This window comes from Aquila chrysaetos, chromosome 1 (genome assembly GCF_900496995.4).
Source record: "Aquila chrysaetos chrysaetos chromosome 1, bAquChr1.4, whole genome shotgun sequence".
Taxonomy (NCBI): domain Eukaryota; kingdom Metazoa; phylum Chordata; class Aves; order Accipitriformes; family Accipitridae; genus Aquila; species Aquila chrysaetos.
Genome location: NC_044004.1, coordinates 30831581 through 30853707, shown reverse-complemented (window position 1 = coordinate 30853707; position 22127 = coordinate 30831581). Strand labels below are relative to the sequence as shown.

The following is a 22127-nucleotide window of genomic DNA, read 5'->3' as shown; positions in this document are numbered from 1 at the left end:
AAAAGACAGACCACATTTTCCTCCTGAGCTACGAGGAACACGACACACACATAAGACACCCACCTCCCCTACCATCGCAGTTCCCGTGTCCTGCAGATGTGGCAGGAGCAGATCCTGAGGCTGGTGACTGTGAAGTCTTTCCAAGCCCAGAGCTGCTCTGCCTTCCTGTTTCAAAACCAAATGCAGAGATTGTCTAGAAGAACACCCCATAGCCAGTGGCCATAAAATGATAAAATGAATCATGGAACCACATAGTAAGTGAAAAACAGATGCAACATAAAGACCCGTAGAATGCCTCATTCTCAGATGTTCCAGGGTGGAAAAAAATCCACTTTCATTTATTTTTATCTGCAGCAATTCATATTTTTATCTATTAAGACTGAACTGAGGTGTGTTGGAGAGGGGTCAAACTGGCTGCTGTAATTTCACGGAAATACAAAGCAAACTCACTGGGAGCCACAAGCTTCAGTTCCCGAGTAACAGCACCAAGGTCATTCCTTGCCACACATCGCACAGCCAGGGTTTCCTCTACCTTCTGGAAGGTCACCTGGCTTTCCACCATGTTTTTCTCATCCAGGTGGGCTTCCATGTGTATATCAGAGATATTGTTAGTCAAAAGTGTCCATGAGGTGTCGTTGCTGCACCTGCAGAGAAGAATAACAGGGGGAATGGGCGTTGGGCATAGGTATGGATAAAGAAGAGTGAACAGAACAAGAATCACCTTTCCCTACAACTTCCTTCTGACAATGATCCTTTTAAAGACCAGAAATGCTTAAGACCACCTCTGTGAAAAGCCTGCATCTTTCTTCCCTCAGAATAATTTGCCTTCTGATCCTCATTACCGCTGCCACTTTGAGGGCCTGGCAATGCAGTCCAGCAGGTCCAGTATAGATAGACCTTGGTGTCACTATATATCCCATAGAGCTACAGTACTGGATGGATCTCTATTTCTCCCTGAATCTTTAGTCCTGTACAAGGCTCGCTGGGGCAGTGCTAGGAGGACAATCATCCCACCAGGCAGTAAGAGGTTTTAGCACAATGAGAGCAGAACACAGCTGGGAGGTGCCCAGGGCTCCTAGCCTTCTTCCATGCATGGTCTCCCTCTCCCTGGTGGATAGATAACCTCTCAGGGAAAAACTAGCCTCCCAGTAGCCACAGAAAGAACCAGTCTAGAACCAGCAAAAATGGGAATAATTACTCCACGTGTCTAAAATACTTTGAAGGCAAAAATTATAATTAGGGGGGAAATAATTACAAATGAAAATTTAGACGCACAAAAGAGTATTAATGAAGCAGACTGAGCTATCTGTGAAATGATAGGAACTCCCTGAATGGAGGGACAGTTGCTTCTTGAGATCCTTACTCAAACCGGGACTGTGAAATCTGCTGAGTTCACTTATTGAACACAAAGCTTTTATGAGAGAAACCTCCTGAATCGATGCATTGTGTCTTCTCCTGCAGGATGCAATAGGAAGGGCGCTGACAACCTCCCTTGAAATATGAGCAATGTGCCTCTAAAAAGGAAAATATTATCTAGACCTTACTGGCCCTTGATGAGGAAAATGCAGTATGGTAACTAATAGTGTTAAGCTAATCAAGGACTCGACAAGTCATAATTTAGGTAAGAAAGCGCCCGCTCCTCTTACTTTTTAATGTCCTTGCAAACCAGCCATTCCACATCAGGAAGCGGGGTCCCCTCCGCCAAGCACCTCACCGTCTGCCCACCCGCAGAGCCGTGGTGATCGTCCACGAGGTCTAAGATCAGGGCTGGAACTGGGAAGGAGTCAGGAGTTTGTTAAAGTATTCGTCAGGGTCTACAAAAAAAACAGCCTGAAATTTCAAATAAAGCAGGTGTTTTGGTGGTGGTGTTTGGCCAACAACTTAGCAACAGCTAGAGACCCAGACTTGTCCAGGAGGTCCTTATCTCCTGTAGAATAGAGCGGATCCTAGGCTAGAGCCATGAAAAGGAAGTGCTGCGGTTATGCCACGTCCTCATGTCATACTAAATGAGCTATCGTCCCCGCTGTCAGCTGGAATAACTTAGGCGGGAGGATAAAGTTTCTTTTTGGCTCAAGGCCAGCGCAGAAGTGAAAGCCAGGATCAGGGTAGGAGAGCTCCAAGGACTCGGCAGGCATGCACTCCTCTGGACACCCTGGTTCACACCTTTCTTATCTCCACACTCCAGGCAATCCAATGTCTAAGTGGATCAAATCTTTGCCATGTGCCATCAGTTCTGGTGGGCAAGGCTTTGGGGCTCCTTACCTTGTATTAGCAAGGAGAAGGTGTATCTTTTAATCTCATCTTCATTTTCAGCAACCAAAGTATAATATCCGCTGTCTTCTTCCTTGGCCCGGATCAATTTTAATATACTCTGAAACCTGCAGAAATGAGAGGTTTTGTTTGTATATTTAAAGCAGGCATAAAAAAAATTTGCATTGGTGCAACATGTAATCTGGGTATGTAGCAATTATAATGCAGTGACATTTAGCATTTCTAGCATGCCTTTAACCAAAGTCACTACTTGAGTGGTAAATAACTACCAACATACAACTGAGAAACAAGTGGGCGTAGTTATATTCTGCAGGGATCTGACAAAGCCCTTAATATTACTGGAAATAGCCAGAAATTATTGGTATGGAGACATGTTGGAGGGACTGAAGAGGCTTAGTGCTCAGAAATCAAGATTTCTATGGTTTGGAGAGGTTGATGTTATGAAGGGAATAAGAAGAGGCAGATTAGGCATCGCCATTTAGAGTAGAAAACAACAAAAAAATATTTTTTAAGTGCCACTGAGGAAGAAGCAACAAACTGAGGTGGAAAGAGAAAGCAGGAGCAGTGCCCAGGTTTCTGGGGGAGAAACTCAAGTCAACATGGCAAAGCAAGGGTCAGAAGAATATTTTTACCTTGTTTCCTGGACTCTGTTGGAACTAGTAACAATCTCAGTAAGATTTTCAATCAGAGTTACATTATCCTTCAACCAGTACATTTTTGGTGCTGGGTATGCCTGCACGTCGACAACAAAGTTTTTGACTTCGTGTAGATTGACAGCTTCCAGAGGGCTAAATTGAGGCTCCAGGTGAACAAAGCCTTTGTCTGTAAATGAAAAAGCCTTGTGTAAACAACGCTGTGCAGCACTTTTCCAGAATGGTGTTTTCCAATGTGTTAATAATTTTTGGACACTAAAATCAGACTATACCATGAACTGTAATGACTACTTTCTTATTTTCCTTAACCTCCTTGGTTGCATGCCGAGCAGTACATTCATAATCCCCTGTGTCTTTCACTGATGCCTCAGGAATGGTCAAGGTGTAAACCAGCTTCTGCGATGGGACTTTGATATCATCAAGTTTTATCAGACCTTTTTCTTTCTGTAGTTTGGAGAAGGAAAAAAAACCTTACTTAAGTAACTGAGCTGAAAGCACACCGTTGAGGATCTATGATGCCACTGGAGTGAGAGCAACCATCTAAAACCTGTATGGCAGAAGACTTGTTTACTCAGTCAGGGACGTATTTTTCAGCCACAGGCACAAAAAGTATCTATAAAAATACACCCTTTTGGGGGCAGGCACAGAAGGACGAGGAGGTTGAGAGCTCATATTTTGTTCACTCAAAAAAAATACCATTCAAAATTTGGGTGAGCAGCCTGAAAGAGCATTTTACTGCTTATGCACTACCTTCTCCTCAGACACAAAAGCCACTTGACTTTTGCTTGTTCACTTCCTACCCATGAAGTAGGGTGAATTTTTATCCCCTCCACCAGACAAAAAGTAACCAGTTGCTAGATTCTATGTTCCGCGTGTTCGCAAAACAAGAATAATTTATTGGCAAGGAGAAGACTCCTGCAAGTAGAAGGATGGTGAGAATGGTAGATCATGTTATCTTGAGAGGCTGGAACAAAAACTATGCTGGGGCTAGTTTTGAAAGGTGGCATATAGCAGAGATTATGATGTGTAACATGGAAAATAGAACAAAACCTTCTCAAATAATTTTTCTTCTTGTGCTCTTAACTTACTTAAATAAAAAGTGGGATTTAGGGTCACAACTAGGTACACTTCAACTACCCCACTCCTGCAGTGACCAGACTTTTAACATGAGATACTCTGAAATTCTCCATTGACCGGGACTGGCTCTGATCAAGTTTCACTGAATAAAAATTTTCACTGCGGAAGGATGTTACGCCAGTTTGAAAATTTCCAAGGTTCTCCAAAAGTTTTAAGGTTTTCTTACTAGATGGTTCTCATTAGTGAGTAATTACACTGACTGTAAGAGTCATTTTAATTTACACCTGCATAAGGAAAAACAATTAAGACTATGGACTTGATTCTTCATCGTCCTTTATTATGCCCAAGAACCCAGGGTTTAAGAAAGCCATTTTAGAAGTTCAGATCTTCAGCAGCAGAGCTCTATGTGTTCAACACATTCCTAGATCTTTCTATTTCCACAACATTTCTTTTTTTGAACCAGCACAAGACTTGAGAGACAGCATTCCTCCATCAGAGGATGGACTCCCAGCCATACCTCTCCTTCCTCTCATGCTTTGCATACTTCCTAACACAAACTCTAACTTTTGGGACTGACTTTCTTTTGTGGTAACCTAAAAGTAAAAGAAATTACTTTGTTTTCTCTCCTCAGCTGTCCTTATTCAGAGAAGAGAAGAATATTTTACAACCCCACCTTCTTCCCCAATAAGTAACTACCAACATTCAAACAGAACAAAAGAAAATAAAACAACAAAAAAAGAGATATTTACCACTTTCCCAGGATAATTCCACTGTAGATTAACCACCTCATTGTCAAAGACCACACAAGTTACTACGATGGTCTCGCCTGTTTTGTAGACAGTTTTAAGAGCTTCAATTTCAACCGGCAGCTGTGAAGTAGCTAAGAGAAGAGAGACAGCAGATTTAGTTTTTAAAAGTATGCAATTTCACATGGTGCAACTTCAGGGGAAGATTTCCATTTCACTTCCTCTACTGAGGAATTACCTGGAAAATTCAGGGAAAGTGCTGCTGATTTATACTGATATAAACAATTTGTATTTAAAGCATGAAGTGTATGGGCATTGAGTTAAATCCCACAAAGAAATTATCCATGCATAAAATTTCAGTTAGAAGTTCCTATCTCAAATGCCCCTGTAAAAAGGCACTTGGTATAAAATCAATTTCCCATTTTGCTAATCAGTGACTGTCTTTGAGAATCCCTCGCTGGCCAATAAAAAACTTGCTTTCAAAATATTTGAATCATGCTGGTTTTCAGACTACCCAAAGTCCTATGATTTGAAGCAACTGGGAAACACCAGTCTTTTAAGTTACATTTCAGCAAACGGGATGAAAATACATGGATTATGGAAGACTTTTCTTGCAACCATTTGGGAGAGGAGATAAAGTTAAGGACACTTTATTCTCATCAAAATTTTATGCAACCGCTAAGTAAACTACCAACTAAGTACCTGGCAATACTGCCAGAGGAGCAAGGAGCTCATCGTTGGAGAAGTATCTGACATAACCCTGTGATGCTGTGTTAATATGGCTCTTACAGTGTGAGGGAAGAACGGGGATGAACATTGTTACTTTTTTTTTTTTAAAATGAACAAAACCAAATACCTCTCAAAATATAGATGAGGAATTCATCGGACTTGAACTCCACGCCTTTAACCATTGTTTTGCATGTATATGAGCCCGCAGGGAAATTCCCTATGAAGCCTTGTTTGCTGTCATAGAAAGCATAGACAGCCTTGTCTAAACTGTTAATTAAAGTCACTTGAGCATTTGGGTCACTTGTCCGACAAGGGATAACGGTGGGATCACCTTCTTCTACTAGGATGAACTGGTCTTCTGGTATAGAAGGAACAAAAGGCATGTCTGGGTCTGTAAAAAACAAGAGTTAATTTTACACTTTCTTGTACAAGACTTGGATATCAATGACTGCTTATAGATCGTAACTGAAACTGGTACAGTTCATTACCCCACTTTTTCAGAGATTGCAGGTTGGGCATGGTAATTGCATGCGGTATCTCAGTTTTGCTATTTGATCTGACATTGTAGTGAGACATTTGACCTAAGCACAAAATAGGAAAGGGCTTGGGCTCCTTTGTGACAATTCAGGATGCAGATTGAAAGATACAAATGATCCCTCCTCCCAAAAAATGCTAAGTATTATTAATCCCCTTAGACTTGGTTCTGACATATCTTTTTGCCCCCACTGTAGGAATATCTAGTGACAAAAAGCAAGAAAATCACTTCTGGGTGTGAAAACATTCATGCAATTGCTGAGGACTAAAGTAAAGCTGAATTCACTTTATCATAGACAACTCTATCAAAATATATGTACAGCAAAGATCTCAGGGAAGACTTTGGACTTAAACACTCTATTTTTATGACACAAGATTTTGCACTTAGGTGCAACATTCACTGCACAAAAACATTATTAAAGATCCTGCCTTTTATTGGCACAAATCACTCGTCTTCTTCAGTTAGATTTTTTTTTCCCTTTGGTTATAGTAGCTGTCTCCTAACCAATATATAAGCAGAGAAAAAAAAAAAAAAATCCAAACACTTTCTATGTTAAAAAGTAGAAATCAGTTTCATGTTGTTTACGTTGAACAACATTAAAGCCACATTTCATCAAAAATAGTTCAAGGTACTTATCTTCATGCATTTCTAACATGTCCAACACTACAGTTATGAGACACAGTTAATTATGGTCACAGCATGTGGTTTTCAAAACATGGTATTCAACCAGAAAAAAAGCAAACAAACACCTGGTAGTTTTATTTCTTTTGAAGTCAACAAAATATATGCCAACTTTCCAATCCAAAGTCTGAGTTTAAAACACAATTGCATAATATAGCCAATTTAAAAAGCATAGCCCTCAAATTATCTCCATTTGGCCATTTGCAATAAACAAATAATCCCTGCTAGCCTGAAGCTTCTGTGCAAAGCTTTATAATAAAATTTAATAAATAGAAATCCAAATCCCTCCAACAATAGACTTTCTGCTGCACTGGCAGGCTCTTTGTAGCAATATTCCAAACACAGCGCTCCATCCCAAAGATGCTGCCAACTTCATGTATTCATTTTCCCACTGTAATTTAAAACAGAAACAGGATTCACCTAGTTTGGTTTTCTGTGTGCTGTTAGTGAAAATAGGATATTGTGTGAAGTCTCAACATAATCCTCCTTGGCTAAAGTGGGTTGCTGCCACCCATTGCCCTCCTAATTCATTGCAGGAAAAACAATTGTAAAGACAAAGTTTATAGTGGAAACAGAAAGACTCTCTATAATTTGGAGAAAAGGATATGTTTCTGCATTTATGACATCTTGATGGTTAGTGAGTGGAAAAAATTACAGGGTGTCTCTGCCCTGCAAATCTGGTAGGCTGATGTCTAGAGGCTTTTAAAAACCAAACCAAAAAGCCCTCTTGAAGAAATCTTCCATCTCTTGCCTTTATATTCCTTCACTGAGTGAGTTACAAGACTGCTTAACACCAACAACATCTTCTGGTGATTTGGTTAGAGCTGTTTAGAAATTGAGATACACATGCCAAAGCCTGCAGCTTCTGCCGAAACATCCTGCTTCAAGAATGAACGTAAACACTTTACATTTGCTGTGGGAAATGGAGAAAAAGCCTTGGAAGAATCACTGTCCTTGAATCACACATCGTGAAGTGCAGAAACTTAATGCCACTGGAAAACAGCCTTTAAAACAAGTCCTGTTATTGCTTCTTGACTTTTTTCCCCTTCCACAGTCTTCCTTGCAGTGGCAGACATCATCTCCCTCACAACATACTGCAATTTTGCAGGATGATTTGCAATCTCTTCTTCTCTCTTTTGTTTCCTGTTCAAAATATTTACTGCAAATCTACTGGCTTGATCTTTCCTGGCCCTGTAGTTGTGTCACTCATCCCCTGAACCCCAGCCAATGCCAAGGAAACATCTAGACAGGGCTTTACAAAGGCAGTCGGTTGTGGCTTAGATGCTGGTGCCTATCTCAGCTATGACAATAAAGATCTTCATCCCATGGATAGCGTGGAAAGCCTTTAAACAGACTTCCAGTCGGAACAAGGGGGTGGGAGGGCAAAGCTGGGGATAGGTACTTCCAAAAAGAAGGGATGCCATTTCTTCTGGGTCCAACAAGTTTTCCACCACTAAAGAGAAAGGCGGCGCAGGACCTGGGAAGGCTGTGTTTGCTTTGAAAATTACAGGGCACTGCATGGTAGCACCATATTTTTAATCTTGCATCAGACTGGCCAGCAACAACACTTCTCATTTCACTCTCCCTTGTGACAGTCACCTCCAAGACATCTCTGTTGCTTTATACTTCCCAGGCCCTATGCACACACAAGTTTTTTCCAGTTCTCAGTTCAAGCCTAATTCCAGTTAAGAACGAGGTATGGCCTTCCTCATCTGGCAACTGCTTTAGTGTCAGACATGACACTGGTTTGGTCAGTACACGTCCCAAACCATCCACCCAAGTCACCCCTGAAAGGACTGCCATTGACGTTAACGCCCACCTGGGGGCCAGGCAAACCCGAAGGCTGGACATGCTCCCACAGCCAAGTTGACCTGGCCACCAAGGACTACTACCTAGCCCCTGGTGGTCAGAAGACCTGAGCTCTGAAGTTGCAAATTCATCCCTCTTCTTGAGAACTAAAACTCTTAGCAAAAAAACGAAAACCGATAGAAAGAAAGAGGAACATATCCGTAGACTCACAAGGGCTGGTCTTGATTTACACGTTAGGAAATGGCCCTGGGGTCATTTATCTTCTTCTGACAGCAAATTGCCACCAGCAATACTCCTCTTCTGAACATCCAGAGTTCAGCTCTCCCATCCAAACCTCCAGGTACAGCTGTGGCATCCCCCACTTACCAGGCACATAGATGTAGATGTCCTTCCCTTCCACTTCCCCATCCTCCACTTGAGTGTGATTATAATAGCAAACATATGAGCCCGTATGAGCAGCTGAGGCATTTCCTACTTCGAGCACCGTCACGAAGAGGCCACTGTTGTTTTCTTCATGTCTAATGTCTATCCTGTGGCTTCCCTCGGTCACTGGGTACTGCCAGCTCACTTCACTGTCTCCAGAGCATTTGAGCGTGAAATTGGAATTCAGCTGTACCACCATTTCATTCCTATTGGGAACAATAGTCGGCAGAGGAAGCTGGCAGAATGTTAGGAACGGTCCTGCAAAAAGACATGAATAAATAGCATATGAACACACAGAACAGCCTCAGCACGGGGATGTTAAAGCAAGCAGAGTGGATCCAGAGCAGCTCTTTTTCTGATCATTTCAGACATGCTGGTGTCCCAGGAAATTGGCCCTTGTTAAAAGCCAGAGCTTTGCCCAATGGATGACAAACGGCTTCCCTTTGAAATGCTAAGTGTTTGCTTGCTGACTTCTGTTTGTCAAATCAAGAGGTGAAAGACAGATGTGAAGTTAGAGATGGCTCCCAGTGGGCACCTCAGCTTCCCAGCCCCAAATGTGGGCTCGGCTCTGCTGCAGACCAGTGAATCCCACACCCTGGCTGCTGGGTCATGGGCATCTTACAGCTCCTTCCAGCAATGGTCAGGAAACCACCAGTTCTGTCAGCCTTCGAGTAAGCTCACAACCAAAAGTTAGAAACCACTTCCCAAGACCAACACCTGCGTTTTACATCTGGCTTCTATTTCTGCAAAAGGCCGGAGCAGGGGCTTACACCGAAAATTTGTGCATCGGGTCTACCTCTAGCCAAAATGTACAGAAGGTTTATAGCCAAATAAAACTGTAATTCACTGAACTAGCTGTTGTAGATGGCACTGGTTTTCAGATGCAATCTCCAGTTACAGGCTCAGATTTGCAAGCCTAGGTAATTTGTAGGTGGGCTGGTGCAGGTCCAACTCCCAGAAGCAAAATTAGGAGAGCCACACCCTAAAAACATAGGGAATTCACCAGGGAAACAGACATGTTGTTTCAGTCTATCGAATGACCCGTACAAAACAGTCCAGGATAAACAAGCACTTAGGCCCACGGCGTGAAAGTGGGCTCTGTGCAATAAACTGGCAGCAGGAATCCAGACTCTCTTTGAAACCAGTTTCTCACTCCTGCACGTGTTATCTCAGTTTACAGGCCCTTTCTATATTTGGCACCCTGTGGCAAACCCTGCCCTCCCCTCCCAGCACCATTCTCTCGGCAGATGTCGGGAGGCTCGGCAGGCAGCCCCGGCGAGGGCGGTTCGGTGGTGCGGCGTGGGAGGATGCGGGGAGCCCACACAGGCAGCCTCGCCTGCACCACACTGCTGGAGAAACCCCAGTGGGGCAGGGCTGGGACAGCTGGAGGTAGGCAGGCTCACTTTCCCTGCGCAAGGCAGAGAAACTGGGGCGGGGGGGGGGGGGCGGTTATAGCAGCTGTAGGGGTGCCAAAGTGGCTGGCACAGGCTAGCAAAAGTACTGCCTTCTCCGTAGGTCTGGTCTTAGCCTACCGAAGGGAAGGGCATTAAAATAGAGTCTGTAGCCAGCTGGCAACCATTTGGCATTTGTCATTGTGGGCACAATGAAAGCAAGCTTAAATACAAATTTACAAAGGAATAGCGGCGGAGAGGCTTAGAGGACTGAGGAACATTACCTGTGAGAAAACATCCCAGGATCAGGAACGTCCGTGGGGAAGTACCCATAGCTACCAACAACTGAAACAGAAAGGAGAAGGCAAGAGAGAGCCAGTTAATGGACTGACAACAGTATGAGAGGTTGCAGGACCCCTCTCCTGCAGTGCCCTAGCTCAGCTTCCCAGCACTCTGCACGATGCCATGTAGCGAAACAGCCTGGGGACCCCGGCTCCCACCCGCAGCCCATTGAGGGTCATGCCACCACCTCCCATGAGGTACGTGGGGCCACAGACACATCACCGGCACGGGGAATGCAGCTAAGGCACCATAACCCCTTCTCTCTACTGACAGCGTAAGGAGCCAAGTCCTGGCGCATCGCCCTTGCAAACAGCCTGCAAGCAGCTCCGATGCCCACTGCAGCACCCGGGACCGAGCCCACAGAAACACCCCTCCACAGAGGCAGTACCCTCACAGGCATCCCTGAGGATGCAATGGCTTTATGCAGTAAGCTCTGACCTTATAGCTGCAAGCAGCTTTTATGGGAGAAAAAGCATATTTTGAAGCTGCTTTTATTACAACTAGTACAATCCTGAGTGATATTTTTGTTTTGCCATTGTACATATGTATATATATAGCTTAGTGAATACAATGTAATACAATAGTGTTTATTGCTTATTTTGCAAGAATTCCCTTGATCGAGAGGCATGCTATTTAAAACATATGCTGAAATCTTCTAATGGAGTAAATCCATGACAGACTGCAGGCCAGCACTGCCACTCGCAGAGCATCTCTTCTCCCCAACACTGTGGAGAATCATAGATCGTATGTGATAATTTCCGCTTTCAGACACGTAATCCTAAGGCATCAGTCCTGAAGAGGCAACCATAGCAATAAGCGTCTATGTAATTTTTGTGCCATCTAACGACATTTCTACTTAAAACCCTCAAGCAGCCTGCTATGTAATTTCCAGAGGAGAAGCTCCTACAACCCCTGCTCCCACTGAAATCAATCGACATTTTGTTGGTGACCTTAATAGTAACTGGATTTGGCCCAGAGCCAATTTAGATTTAAAAAAAGACTGCACGGAAGAGCCTTTAATCTGAAACACAGACTGAGGAGTAAAATAAAAGATGATGTGCCAAGATAGGGACTACTTTTCAAAGGTTTTGGAGAGTTTCTATTCCCCCTCTGGTATCCAGTTCCTGATGCTGAGATAGGAAAGCCCATAGATCCATCTAGTTACTACGACTATGCCAGTGCCATATGGGAGTTAAATGCTTACATCATGCCAAGGGGTGTTTCTGAACTAGTCCTGCTTTCCTCCTGCAACGTGTGGAGCAGACAGCATGCCTTTGCGATGCAAAAAGTATTTGATACTCGAATCAAACCTAAGGGTCTCAGAAGCAGGATTAGAAGACTTACAAACTACCAGCCTCAAAAACATGTACAAACTACTTCGGAAATTCAGCTGACAACGTTCCAGCAAAGACAAGGCATTTTGCCTGATTCTTCAATTAGCAATAATTGCCATGTGTTTATGTATCTGTCTCCCACTGATAACAGACTCTTGGATATCAAAGAAGTCCCTCGGTTTCAGCCTCCTTACTCATTTTTATCACATTTATATCCTGAAATTTTTTGTGATAAAGTAACCCGCTGTAAATCTTTAAAGACTTACCATGGTCTGCCTTATTGATCTGACTTCTAGCCTCCCAGGATCCACAAGACAATGTCACCCCACTGTCTGCCAAGTTTCCTTCTGCTTTTTCTCTCAGAAAAGACAGATCTCTCCCCCTTTTGTGTTGTTTTTCCAGACTATTCAGTGCAAGTGATGCAGCACAGAAGGAGAAAAAAACAAAGCTAGCTCATCTCTTGTACACCAGTCTGTAGAAGCTCTGCTGAAGTGGACTTGCACTGTTGCAGAGCTGTGTAAGTGAGAACCGAAGCCCCATGGCTATACTGGTGTAAGTACAAGTGATGGCATTTCCAAAGTGCTACTTTGAATTTGCTGTCTTGGTTGGGCTGTCACAGAAATCAGTAAGAGCTGAGTGCCTCAATCTATTGTTGCAGTTTGAAAATACAAGGACTTAACTAAATTTGCATTTTTCATTTGGCTATTCTTTCAAAACCCAGAGCTTTGATCTTTCCTCAGTGATCCGTTAATCTCATCAAGACCCAGCGCAACACTTCCTTGCTGTGAAAGACAGAATAATGTACTAAGGGTTCACCATCATCCGTACTCAAAATCTATTTGAACTGGATTCAGTTGCATCATGCATCTGACTTAAGCTTGCTAGAGTCCCATCACCAGCATATCCTCGCACGTCAGTGCTGGAGGCAAGGTTTAACACAGGTACAATTTCAAACTTCTGGGCAAGAGAGCATTTACTCGTTCCCACAACACCAAGCAGGTACACTTATCGTGTTTTTCTTTATTTACAATCACCTAATTTTTTGTATGCATTTATTTGGCTTTTTTGCCTTCCTTACGGCAGAGCAGCCCTCATCGTCCCAAATCACCCAGATCTCAGCTCTGAATAAATACATCAGGTTCAGTTCCCAACACCATTCAATCAAATGACAAATTGGTGCAACCTCACTGAAGCCAGTAGATTTATGCAAGCTGAAGTCCAGTATTGACAGCACACATACAACGTAAGTTTGAGCCAACCTTAATTCCTTGCATACCTTGAACATTGCTAGCTAAAATAGAAACATGGACGTATATAGTGAAAGCTTGATGATGCCACAAGGGGTTTGCCAAACTCTCTGCAGGGGATGCTGATTGCCCAGGGTAAAACAGTCATTGCATCTACTTTAACCACTGGGTTTTGAAAGGATCTGACTAAAATCCTGGTATCTCTCTTGTGTGCTTTAGTGATAAAAAGTCAGGAAAATAACATCTGAAGAACTGTTATCAGTGAGGAGCCAATCTTCCAAACACTCACTGCCAAGCGCTGGCTTCCTACCAAGAAGGGTTTCATTGACTGCACCACAGAAGACAAAGTAAAATCAATATCCAGAAAGCCAATGGAAATATGTCTGTAGAAAATGGTGGTTTTCCTAGGTGATTGCTCTACATGTCCTAAAGAGAAAGCACAGTGGTGGACCAGGACGAGCCAACAGTATATATTTTTTCATACTGCTGTAAATCAAACAAAGACCTCTTTCTTTCAAGACAGAAAACTAGCCCATCTACCAGAACACTAGAGACTACCACACTGATTTCCTGCCAGCTACCCAGTCACGACAGTTCATCCTCTTGGCCACAGGATGGCAATGTTGATCCACATTAATGAACCAAATGTCTTGCCGAGCAGAAGGCAATGCTAGTCTCCAACGTAGCAGATGGAATCTAAACTGGATCTCCTGGATCAATTTAAAATTCAAATTTTGTATATTTTAATTTCATGCAAGTTCACCAACTTAAAAAAAATAGATAAATAAAACCAAACTGGTCCCTATTGCTCTGTATTTACATAAGTGATAGGACAGTAGTTGGATTGCTAATCTTGGCATGTAATGATGTGATTATCCTTGTTATGAGAGGGCTGGATAATTTCAGTGGTGATTTTGTCAGAGTGGCATTCTGTCCTTCTGGGAAGACTGATCTTTTCCAGGAAGAGCTAAGGCCAGCCCAAGAAAAGAGGGGAACATTTCCTCCTTGTGGTATATGTCACTAGCTGAATGTAAATGTTCAGACAGGAACTCCTGAAATACGTCTTGGTTCTCAATTCCCAAATTGCAAACTTAGTTCTCCACAGGAGCGGAGCTGCCCTGCAGTGCCCACAGGTGGGTCTGAAGGTTTCACTGGGGGAAGGCTCAAATAATAAATGAAAATTTCTTCAATGAAAAAGACTGGCATATTCTCCTAAAATGAGGCTTGTTCCACATCCAAGTTATTTGCATCCAGCATAGCCTGTACTCAGGAATAACTACGCACCAAGACTAGCCCAGTGCTGGGCTCCTGCAGAGAGCTTCGGGCTCTGCAGGACACGCAGTGATGGCTGCTACCCGATGTGCCTTCAAGCCAGCCTCAATTCTTCAGCCTAACCCTCAAGGACAGACTCCACATGCAGCCTAGGAGCTAAAGGTGGGGAGAAATTTGCAAAGTCTAAATTTCCCCACTTGGTCCAAAGAGGATTTTCCAGACTGTCTCAGCAAACAGACAAAAAGACTGGCACTTCCAAGGAATACATCTCACTTAGATTCTCGGGATCAAATCAAAGAACACCTCAGATCGCAACTCAAGTGCTCAGAAGCATTGCATGGAAAAACCAATCCATCTCTGTTGACCACAAGAGCTAAGAAGCCTAGCTGTTGCAAACTTTTCCCCTGGGTGCCCATGCAAAGCTTTATTGGCTTGAAAGAGATGAGTCAAGCAGGAGAGCAAGGCAAGAGGGAGAGAAAGGATTGTTTGCTTACTTACTTGCTTTTTTAAAATTATCATCAGTTTTTGCCACCACCAGGAAAAAAAACTCTCAGGAGTCATTCCCTGGTCTTTAAAACAAGTGGAGCAAATGTCTTCTATTAAAATTTTCAGAGTTCACATGCAGAAGTAGTGCCATTGTGGCCATGATGATCTAAGGATGCAAGCAAGGCGAGGACTGTATAAAGTTACACATTTCAGCCTCACTTTCAGACCAACTGGTATAGCTGGAAATAACCAGCAAGGTCTAGGGTATGCAATACTTTTTCTGTCTATACACATTGTACTCGAATCCTAGCTCGATACTGTAGTACTGTGGAGAGGCATTTTATTAAAATATTTATTACTTCCTGCTTTCTTGAAACCTAATACCTATATATTACTCTCACAGCCGCATGAAGATTTCCCATATATCAACGAGCAAATAACAGCGAAGACGGCCCCAGTGCCCAATGGCAGCTGGACTGGCACACCTCCTGCCCCTTGGTGCCTGGAGAGGAGTACCAGAACAAGGGGTCTCATTTTAAAGCAGCGGGAGAGCGCCTGCAGGCTGGGAGAGCTGGTGTGCTTGTGGACTGCTAAATCCCAGTGCTTTGTGCGGTCTCATTTTTCTTCAAACTTTTTTTTTCAAGCTTTGAGGTTGGCTAAACCGCTGTTTAGCTGAGGGCCTTTCTAAAATGCTCTTTGTTAACTAGAAGCTAAAACTGAAATCCCTTGCTGGGAGATCTTTCCCTAACGTTTCTAGACCCAGAGTTAAAAGTGGGATCTCCACAGTTCAGATTTTGATCTGCCAATGACAGAGGAACCTTTGATGCCTGTCTCCTTGCTTTGATCCCGTCCCTTGCCCCATCCAGGGACACGGAGTTAAGGCAGCCGAGCTGGAACTCCAGCTGGGCTCTGCATCGGCCCTGGGAGGGCATAACAAGCCGCCCCCCCTCCCCCGGTGCGCCCCGTCGGGGAGACAGCGGGCTGCCTACAGCCAGCCGGGACTGGGGTGGAGATGGGGGGGGGGGTTTACGTTGACACTCTCCAGCCCCCATCAGGCTGCAGGCGCTTGCCAGACCCTGCGTGGCCGCAGGGAGCCCGAGCGGCAGCCCCCAGGGAGCGGGAAAGGGCCGCGGCTGCCCCTCGGTCCGTGGCCCTTCGGCGGAGCCCGAAGGCTAGAGCCGCTGCGGATCAAAGGCTGCCCGGGGCACCGAGCAAACCTAGCAGGGATGGCAACTCCCAGCCACTTCGCTGTTTGTCTGGGAAACAATAGGAAAGCCTTTGCCAAGCTGGAGCGATTTCTTTTTTTTTTTTTTTTTTTTTTAATGCGAGGTAGCCAGGAAAAAGAAAAGCGGGGTAGGGGAGATGGAGGGCGGCAGAGCAAAGCCGTGTTTCCCTCCGGGGCTGGCTAATTCTGTTGGCGCTGCGACCCGGGGCTTCTTCTCCAGCCCTCTCCGTCGGGCGAGGCACGGACCCCCAGGGCGCGGGGTCCGGAGAGTGGGCGGGCGTCTCGGCGGGGCACAGACGTCGTGCCCCGGCTCGGAGCTGCGGGACCAAGGGAGAGCGACCTGCCCGGAGCCTTGGGGACGGGTCCGCCGGTCCCCACGCGGGCCGAGGCGATGACCTGTCCGCCCCAGGCGCGCAGCCTCGGGCCCCGGAGGAGCACCAGGGAGCTGTAACATTTGCAAGAGACGCGCCGAAAATGCCGTCGAGGGGCGCTGGAAACGTGCCCCCCGGCGCGGGCGGGGGCCAGGGCATCGCCCCCGCCTCTGCCCCGCAGCCGCCTCCCCGCCGGGATGCGGACAAGCCCCGGGGGCTGGCGGCTGCGCCCCGGGGCTGCTGCTGCCGCCTCGCTAGATCTGTCGCTGCTGGCTCCAGAAAAAGCTGTCCAAGTCCTGTTCTCTGGAACGGCTCCTGGGCCGCGGGATCCGCGTCCAAAAATGTTGAGCAATGCCGCGGACAGCCAAAAAGCCATTTCCTACTTGCTCCTAGGACTTTTCCAGGGGACTCCAGCCTGGCAGAGGCTGGCAAGTTTGCAGCCTCCGCTCTTGACAAAATCCAAACGGTGGCCGCGAAGACCGTGCCCTCCCCCGGGAGAGGAGGCGGTGGGCTCCAGCAGTCCGGCGGGGCATGCGGCAGGGCTGGCGTTCCCGTTGCGAGAGGGGGCTGTAAGCTGGAAAAGCTCCAGGTACCAGTCCTGCCTAAATTCAGCATCTTCCCTTCGGCTGAGACGTGTAAAAAAAAGACGGGGCGCGCAGGGACGGAGATCGGTTTGCCTTGGGGGGGGTTGCGTGCGTGCCCCCGCCCGGGATCTCGGGGCATTTTAGGCTAGCCGGTCAGGGGGAGAGAGGTGGGAAGGGGGATCTGGAGAGGGGAAGGTGGTGAAAAACAAAGGGTGGGGGAAGGGACGGGAGAGCAGCGGCGTGAAGCAAGCAAGGGATGCGAGAACAGGGGGAGCCGCTTACTTTGCCGGTGCGCGGCCCCTCGTCCCCCCGGGCGGGCACCGCCGCTGCCCGCGGAGCCCCGGCGGGTCGCTCCCGCCCCCGCGGCAGGAATGCGGCGCGGTGGCCCCCGCGGTCCCAATGTGTTTGTCATTAGCCCTGCCCGCGCTGCTCGCCGCCGCGCCCCGACGGCCCGCGGAGCGCCGGCTCCCCGCTCCCCTCCGCGGGGGCCGCCAGCGCCCGCCGCCCCCCGCCGCCTGCGCCCCGCGGGAAGGAGCCCCCCGCCCGGCTCAGAGCATCGGGGGAAAAAAGGGGGAAAAAAAGAAAAAAGGAAAAAAAAGCCCCAAACCAACAACAAATAAATGAAGGGGGGAAAAGAGAAGAGAAGAAAAAAACCAAAACAAAACACAAAACAAAAAAGAAGCGGGAGAAAAGGTGAAAAAAAGGAAAAGGTGGGGAAACTGCCCCTCACCTCTTACCTTCTCCTTTATAATCCGCAGCCCCACTCCTGCAGATTGTAAAATATCCAAAATATGTCCACGTCTTTTGTGACTTTCCCCGCTCAGCCGCGCTCTTTCCCTCCCGCTCGCCCTCCCTCCCGATCCGACTGTAATGGTCTCACAAACCGCGTCCCGTAATTGATTCAATGTTATAGTCCATCCTTCCAAAACTAATCATTTGCTTTAAGTAAATAGCTGTCAGGAAATGAAGCCCCCCTCCGGCCCCTTCAGAATAAGAGCCGCCCTGGCTCGCCCGGCGCCCCCAGCCCCGCGGCCGGAGGCGGGCGCGCCGGCGGGAGGCTCTTACGCAGGCAGGGGGGCCAGTCTCTGCCTCCAGATTTCACCAGCCTTGCAGGGGAGGGGGGAGGTTAGCCATATGGCAGGGGCGAGGGGGAGGAAAGGGGGAAGCGGAGAGTTTTGCACTGCAGGGGGAGAAAATAAAAAAAAAACAAAACTAAAAAAAACCCACCAAACAACAAAAAAACACCCGACCTAAAAAACTTTCATGAAAACTCCGAGTGCTCCCAATTTCATGAATGAGCCTTCCCTTCACAGACCCTCCAGGATGGTGGGTCGGGCGCCGGGCTCGGTGTCCACGGTCACAGTGTGAGTTTATGGATGGGGAGTTTGATCTGGAAACGAATTTGCGGCTTCCTCGCGTCCTTTGTACACCGCTGAACTCGGGCTTGGGCTAGAGAGCGGGACGGACGGACGGGAGCCAGCCAGGAGCAGGCGGCGCTGAGAGAGAGGGGAGAGAGGCATCACTAACTTTTATGAATGAAAGACACAACGAAAGGTAACCTTCGCCTGGAGCCGGCCCCCCCAAACCCCGCTGCTCCGATGGGACCGGGAAAGCTCTTCTCTTCCTCTCCGCCTTTGCTTTGCCCAGCGCGAACAAACCCCAGTAACAACCGAGCCAGGGGGCACGGCGAGGGCCGGAGGTGCTTGCGGAGGCGAGGGCAGCGCACGTCCGAGCCCGTCCTGTTTGAACACGCTCCCGACGGAGCTTTGATCCCCGCCGGGGAGCCAGCACCGGGTATCTCTGCTTTGTTGGCCGTCGCTATCTGCTGGCGATAAGGGGCGGCCGGGGGAGCTGCCGGGGAGCTGCCCTCGCAGCCCTTCTGCTGCTGGCTCCGTGCGGGAAGAGGCGAGCGGGGCCGGCGGGGCGATGCGGCGGCCGCGGGAGAGGGGGCAGTGCAGCCCCAGGAAAGGAGCGGCGCGGGAGGCCCCTGCCCGCCCGCCTGCCTGCCTACCCGCCTGCCCGCCTCCTGGAGAGGGCACTGGCCCGAGAGCTGCGCCCCGGGGCTTCTCCCGCTTCCTCCCCTCCCCGGTCTGGCCCTCCCGCCCCCCGCACCTCTTTTTTCCTTTTAGTATTTAACAAAAGAAAAGTTTGTTCTCGAAGTCAAGCGCCAGGATCCGGTCTTTTTTCTCTGTCCTAAGCGAAGGGGAATTAAACCTCTGAAGCGAAGATGTCCCGAAGGGAATGGGGGCAGAAAGGAGACCCGGCTCCCGTGACAAGCGCGCTCAGGCTGAGGTGCCCCGGGCTGGGCTCGCAGGGTCCCCGGCGGCGCTCCCGGCCCTTTGCACGCCCCTCCACTAGGGCATCCTCGGCTCGGGTGAGTGCACAACCCCGCTATTGCTTCCACATGTTCCTCCAGGAAATCATCGGAGTCAGAGCTGTGAGGAGCCCCTGGACGGAATGCTAACAGGATACCGTAATGCTTGTGAATAAACAACAGGCTCCCAGTGAGTCAAAAGCATGGCAAAAAAAAAAAAAAACGCAAAACAACCCAGGAAAAAAAAAAAAAAAACCAACACACCCTGGAACTCTCTACCTGGGGGGGAGGGCGGCGAGCGCACCCAGCAGCCCGAACCCCTTAATTTGTGGAGGGAAAAGTCCTACCATCACTTGGGTCGGAGCTGCGGGCCCCCGCGGGCTTAAGCCCCACGAAGATGTGAGGTTCAGGCCGACGGCAGCAATCGCCTGTGAGCTCCGAGGCGATCCTGCCGGGCTCGGGCCGTGATTTACCGGCGCGAACGTATCTGGTTGAACGTGCGGGGAGGTTGAGGTGATTCCTGGCCAAGTACCGTCAGGGTGGGACGTGATGCGAGAGCTGCTCTTGCAAACAGAAAGGAGCAAAAGGAAAGGGGAGGAGGCGCCTTCTGGTTGCAATTACCTGCCTTATTTGAATAATGCCTTTGTCATGATCATTATCGAGCGGTCGTTAACGGCTTCCACGTGGGATCTCACAAGACCCAGCGAAAAATCAAAATTGCAGACTGGGGGGGACCGGCAAAGCTGCTTGCCAGGCCAGGCCGGCGCTGCGGGCGGGGAGCCCGACGGCCCCAGCGGGGACCGGGACGGCAGGGTCCCGTCGCCCAGGGCCCCTCCGGGGGAGCGGCGACACTTTCCCCGACGTGGCTTTCCCCATTCCCCACGCTAAGGGCCGAGCCGCGCCGCGCCGCGCCGGCCCCACGCCCGCCGCCGCGGGGAGGAACCGGCCGGCGGGAGCCGGGCCGGGCTCTGCCCGTACGGCCAGGGCCGAGCAGCCGCGGGGCCGATCCCCCCCTGGGAAGTGCCGGCGGTGCCTATGGATTGATGCCGCGCAGAGGAGGTGGCAGTTAAAATAAACCCACCAGGACGGCTGCTGAGCTCTACCGTGTGGCGCAGGGGGGTCCCGTCCAGGGGGGCGCGGGGGACTTGGGGTTAGCGAGAGGACAGGCTGGGGGTGGGGGGATTTTTTTACCACTGCGGCCCCCTCTCCTCTCCCCTCTCCTCCCGCCTTTCCCTCTCCCGAAGGGCTGGAGCATAAGGCATCCCGCTAGCCTGTGTTTATGCGGCAACCGATGCAAGCTGCACATCTTCAACAAAACGGCGGCGCTCGGCCTCTGCCTGTTTATGCTCCCAACCTGCCCCCCCCCGGGGGGGTTCCCTCCCCGGGCCCGCAGCGCCGGCAAGCTCCTGGCAGCAGGCACCGACGGGGTGGGTTTTTGCAGGGCGGCCCGCTCCGTTCTCGGGGGGGGGCTGGGAGGCTGCCAGCCGCCCCGCTCAGCATCGCCCCCCCCCCCGAAGGAGTCCCAATTTGCTGCAAGTAATGAGCCCTTTCCTGCCGCTCGCTCCCAAGGGTGAGCCGGGCAGCGTTTAGCTGGCTGAGGCTATTAGACAGCCTAATAGGTGGCTCATGTGGGGTCCGGGCGGCCTCCTGTGGGGCGGGGGCGGGCCAGAGGGAGTGCCCCGGCTCGGGCCCCGCGGGAAGCCCCGCCGTGGGGCCGCAGCCTTTTGTCTCGGTTTGATTATGGTTACCAACGTTGCAGCGATGCACTGTGCGGGGGTCAGCCGCAGCCTGCTCACCCTTTTCACCTTTTGGAGCAGGAACCCCTGCGTGATGAAGAGCAGCTACGGCCTGGAGCAGAAACCCCTCAAGCCCCTGAGAGAGGGAAAAAGCGGAGCGGCCTCTCATCGCTTGTTGCTATAAATCTGCGCTCGCATCTGTCGCAGAGGGAGGAGAACACAGCAGTGAGGCCTTCCTGAGACAGAAGGGGAGCAAGTTAGGGGACCGCCAAGCCCCCCAGGCCCCCCGGGAGATGCGCGCTGCCCGCAGGAGGGCCCTGTGTGCATTTACAGTCCTACCAGGGGTGGGTTTTTTTCTTTCTTTCCCTCTTTCCACAACACTAGATTCCCTCATTTTGTTTGTTCAACAGAATTTGGCTCTGAATAGCAGGGATCCCGTGTCACCGAGAGAACAGGGAGCCAGACAAAAGAAATTAACGTTGCACAGCCTGCCCTCCCCAACCTTTATTTTGATTCCCCACATGGTTGGTTAAGGTAGTTCCCCATGCCCGTCGTTTTCCCACTGAGGCTGCTGCTGCCACAACGTCGAGCTGTTTTGCTTTCGTTGTTGCGTTTGGCTCTTGACATTAAAAGATGCCAAAACAGCCGTGGAAGCCTTATTCTTTGAAAAACAGGCTTTGTTTTTCCTTCTGCTCCCGTCCTGACTTTTTGACTGGGGCAGGACAAACAGGCAGCTCTGGCCCAGAAGCGGCCCGAGGCCCAGATGAGGGCTGAGGTAAGGCAGCCCAGAAGGCAAAGGCCAAGCGGGTTGTTCCTCCGGCTAGCCCTCCACCGGCGCCCTGCTCTGCGCTTCGCTTTGCCCCGGCCCCCCCCAGCCCCCGGGTCGGGGACCCCCGGACCC

At 48.9% G+C, this 22127-nt stretch overlaps 2 protein-coding genes across 4 annotated transcripts in view; one reads left to right on the top strand and one right to left on the bottom strand.

Annotated features, from left to right (window-relative positions):
- The window catches only part of PDGFRA (platelet derived growth factor receptor alpha), a 35729-nt gene extending 17194 nt beyond the window's left edge, over positions 1–18535 (bottom strand). The window contains exons 1-10 of one of the 2 annotated variants that reach the window (XM_030013320.2): positions 18427–18535; positions 10600–10660; positions 8868–9182; positions 5604–5867; positions 4751–4881; positions 3197–3368; positions 2904–3093; positions 2263–2378; positions 1647–1773; positions 451–644 (exon numbers count right to left, since the gene is read on the bottom strand). In XM_030013320.2, the coding sequence (XP_029869180.1) occupies positions 451–644; positions 1647–1773; positions 2263–2378; positions 2904–3093; positions 3197–3368; positions 4751–4881; positions 5604–5867; positions 8868–9182; positions 10600–10648 (1558 nt within the window). In that variant the 5' untranslated portion in view covers positions 10649–10660; positions 18427–18535. Of the gene's footprint in view, positions 1–450; positions 645–1646; positions 1774–2262; positions 2379–2903; positions 3094–3196; positions 3369–4750; positions 4882–5603; positions 5868–8867; positions 9183–10599; positions 10661–17913; positions 18059–18426 lie in introns of those variants that run through there. The other variant, XM_030013309.2, reaches the window with a different exon arrangement.
- On the top strand, positions 16001–21613 carry LOC115341132. 2 transcript variants are annotated; one of them, XM_030013501.2, is made up of 2 exons: positions 16001–17181; positions 21308–21613. In XM_030013501.2, exons 1-2 carry the CDS (start codon positions 16696–16698, stop codon positions 21464–21466), a joined length of 645 nt encoding a protein of 214 aa, XP_029869361.1. In that variant the 5' UTR covers positions 16001–16695; the 3' UTR covers positions 21467–21613. The 2 variants fall into 2 exon arrangements, with proteins under 2 accessions (XP_029869361.1, XP_029869372.1); XM_030013512.2 differs by lacking the exon at positions 21308–21613 and adding an exon at positions 18490–18612.
- Positions 21614–22127: the final 514 nt, after the last annotated feature.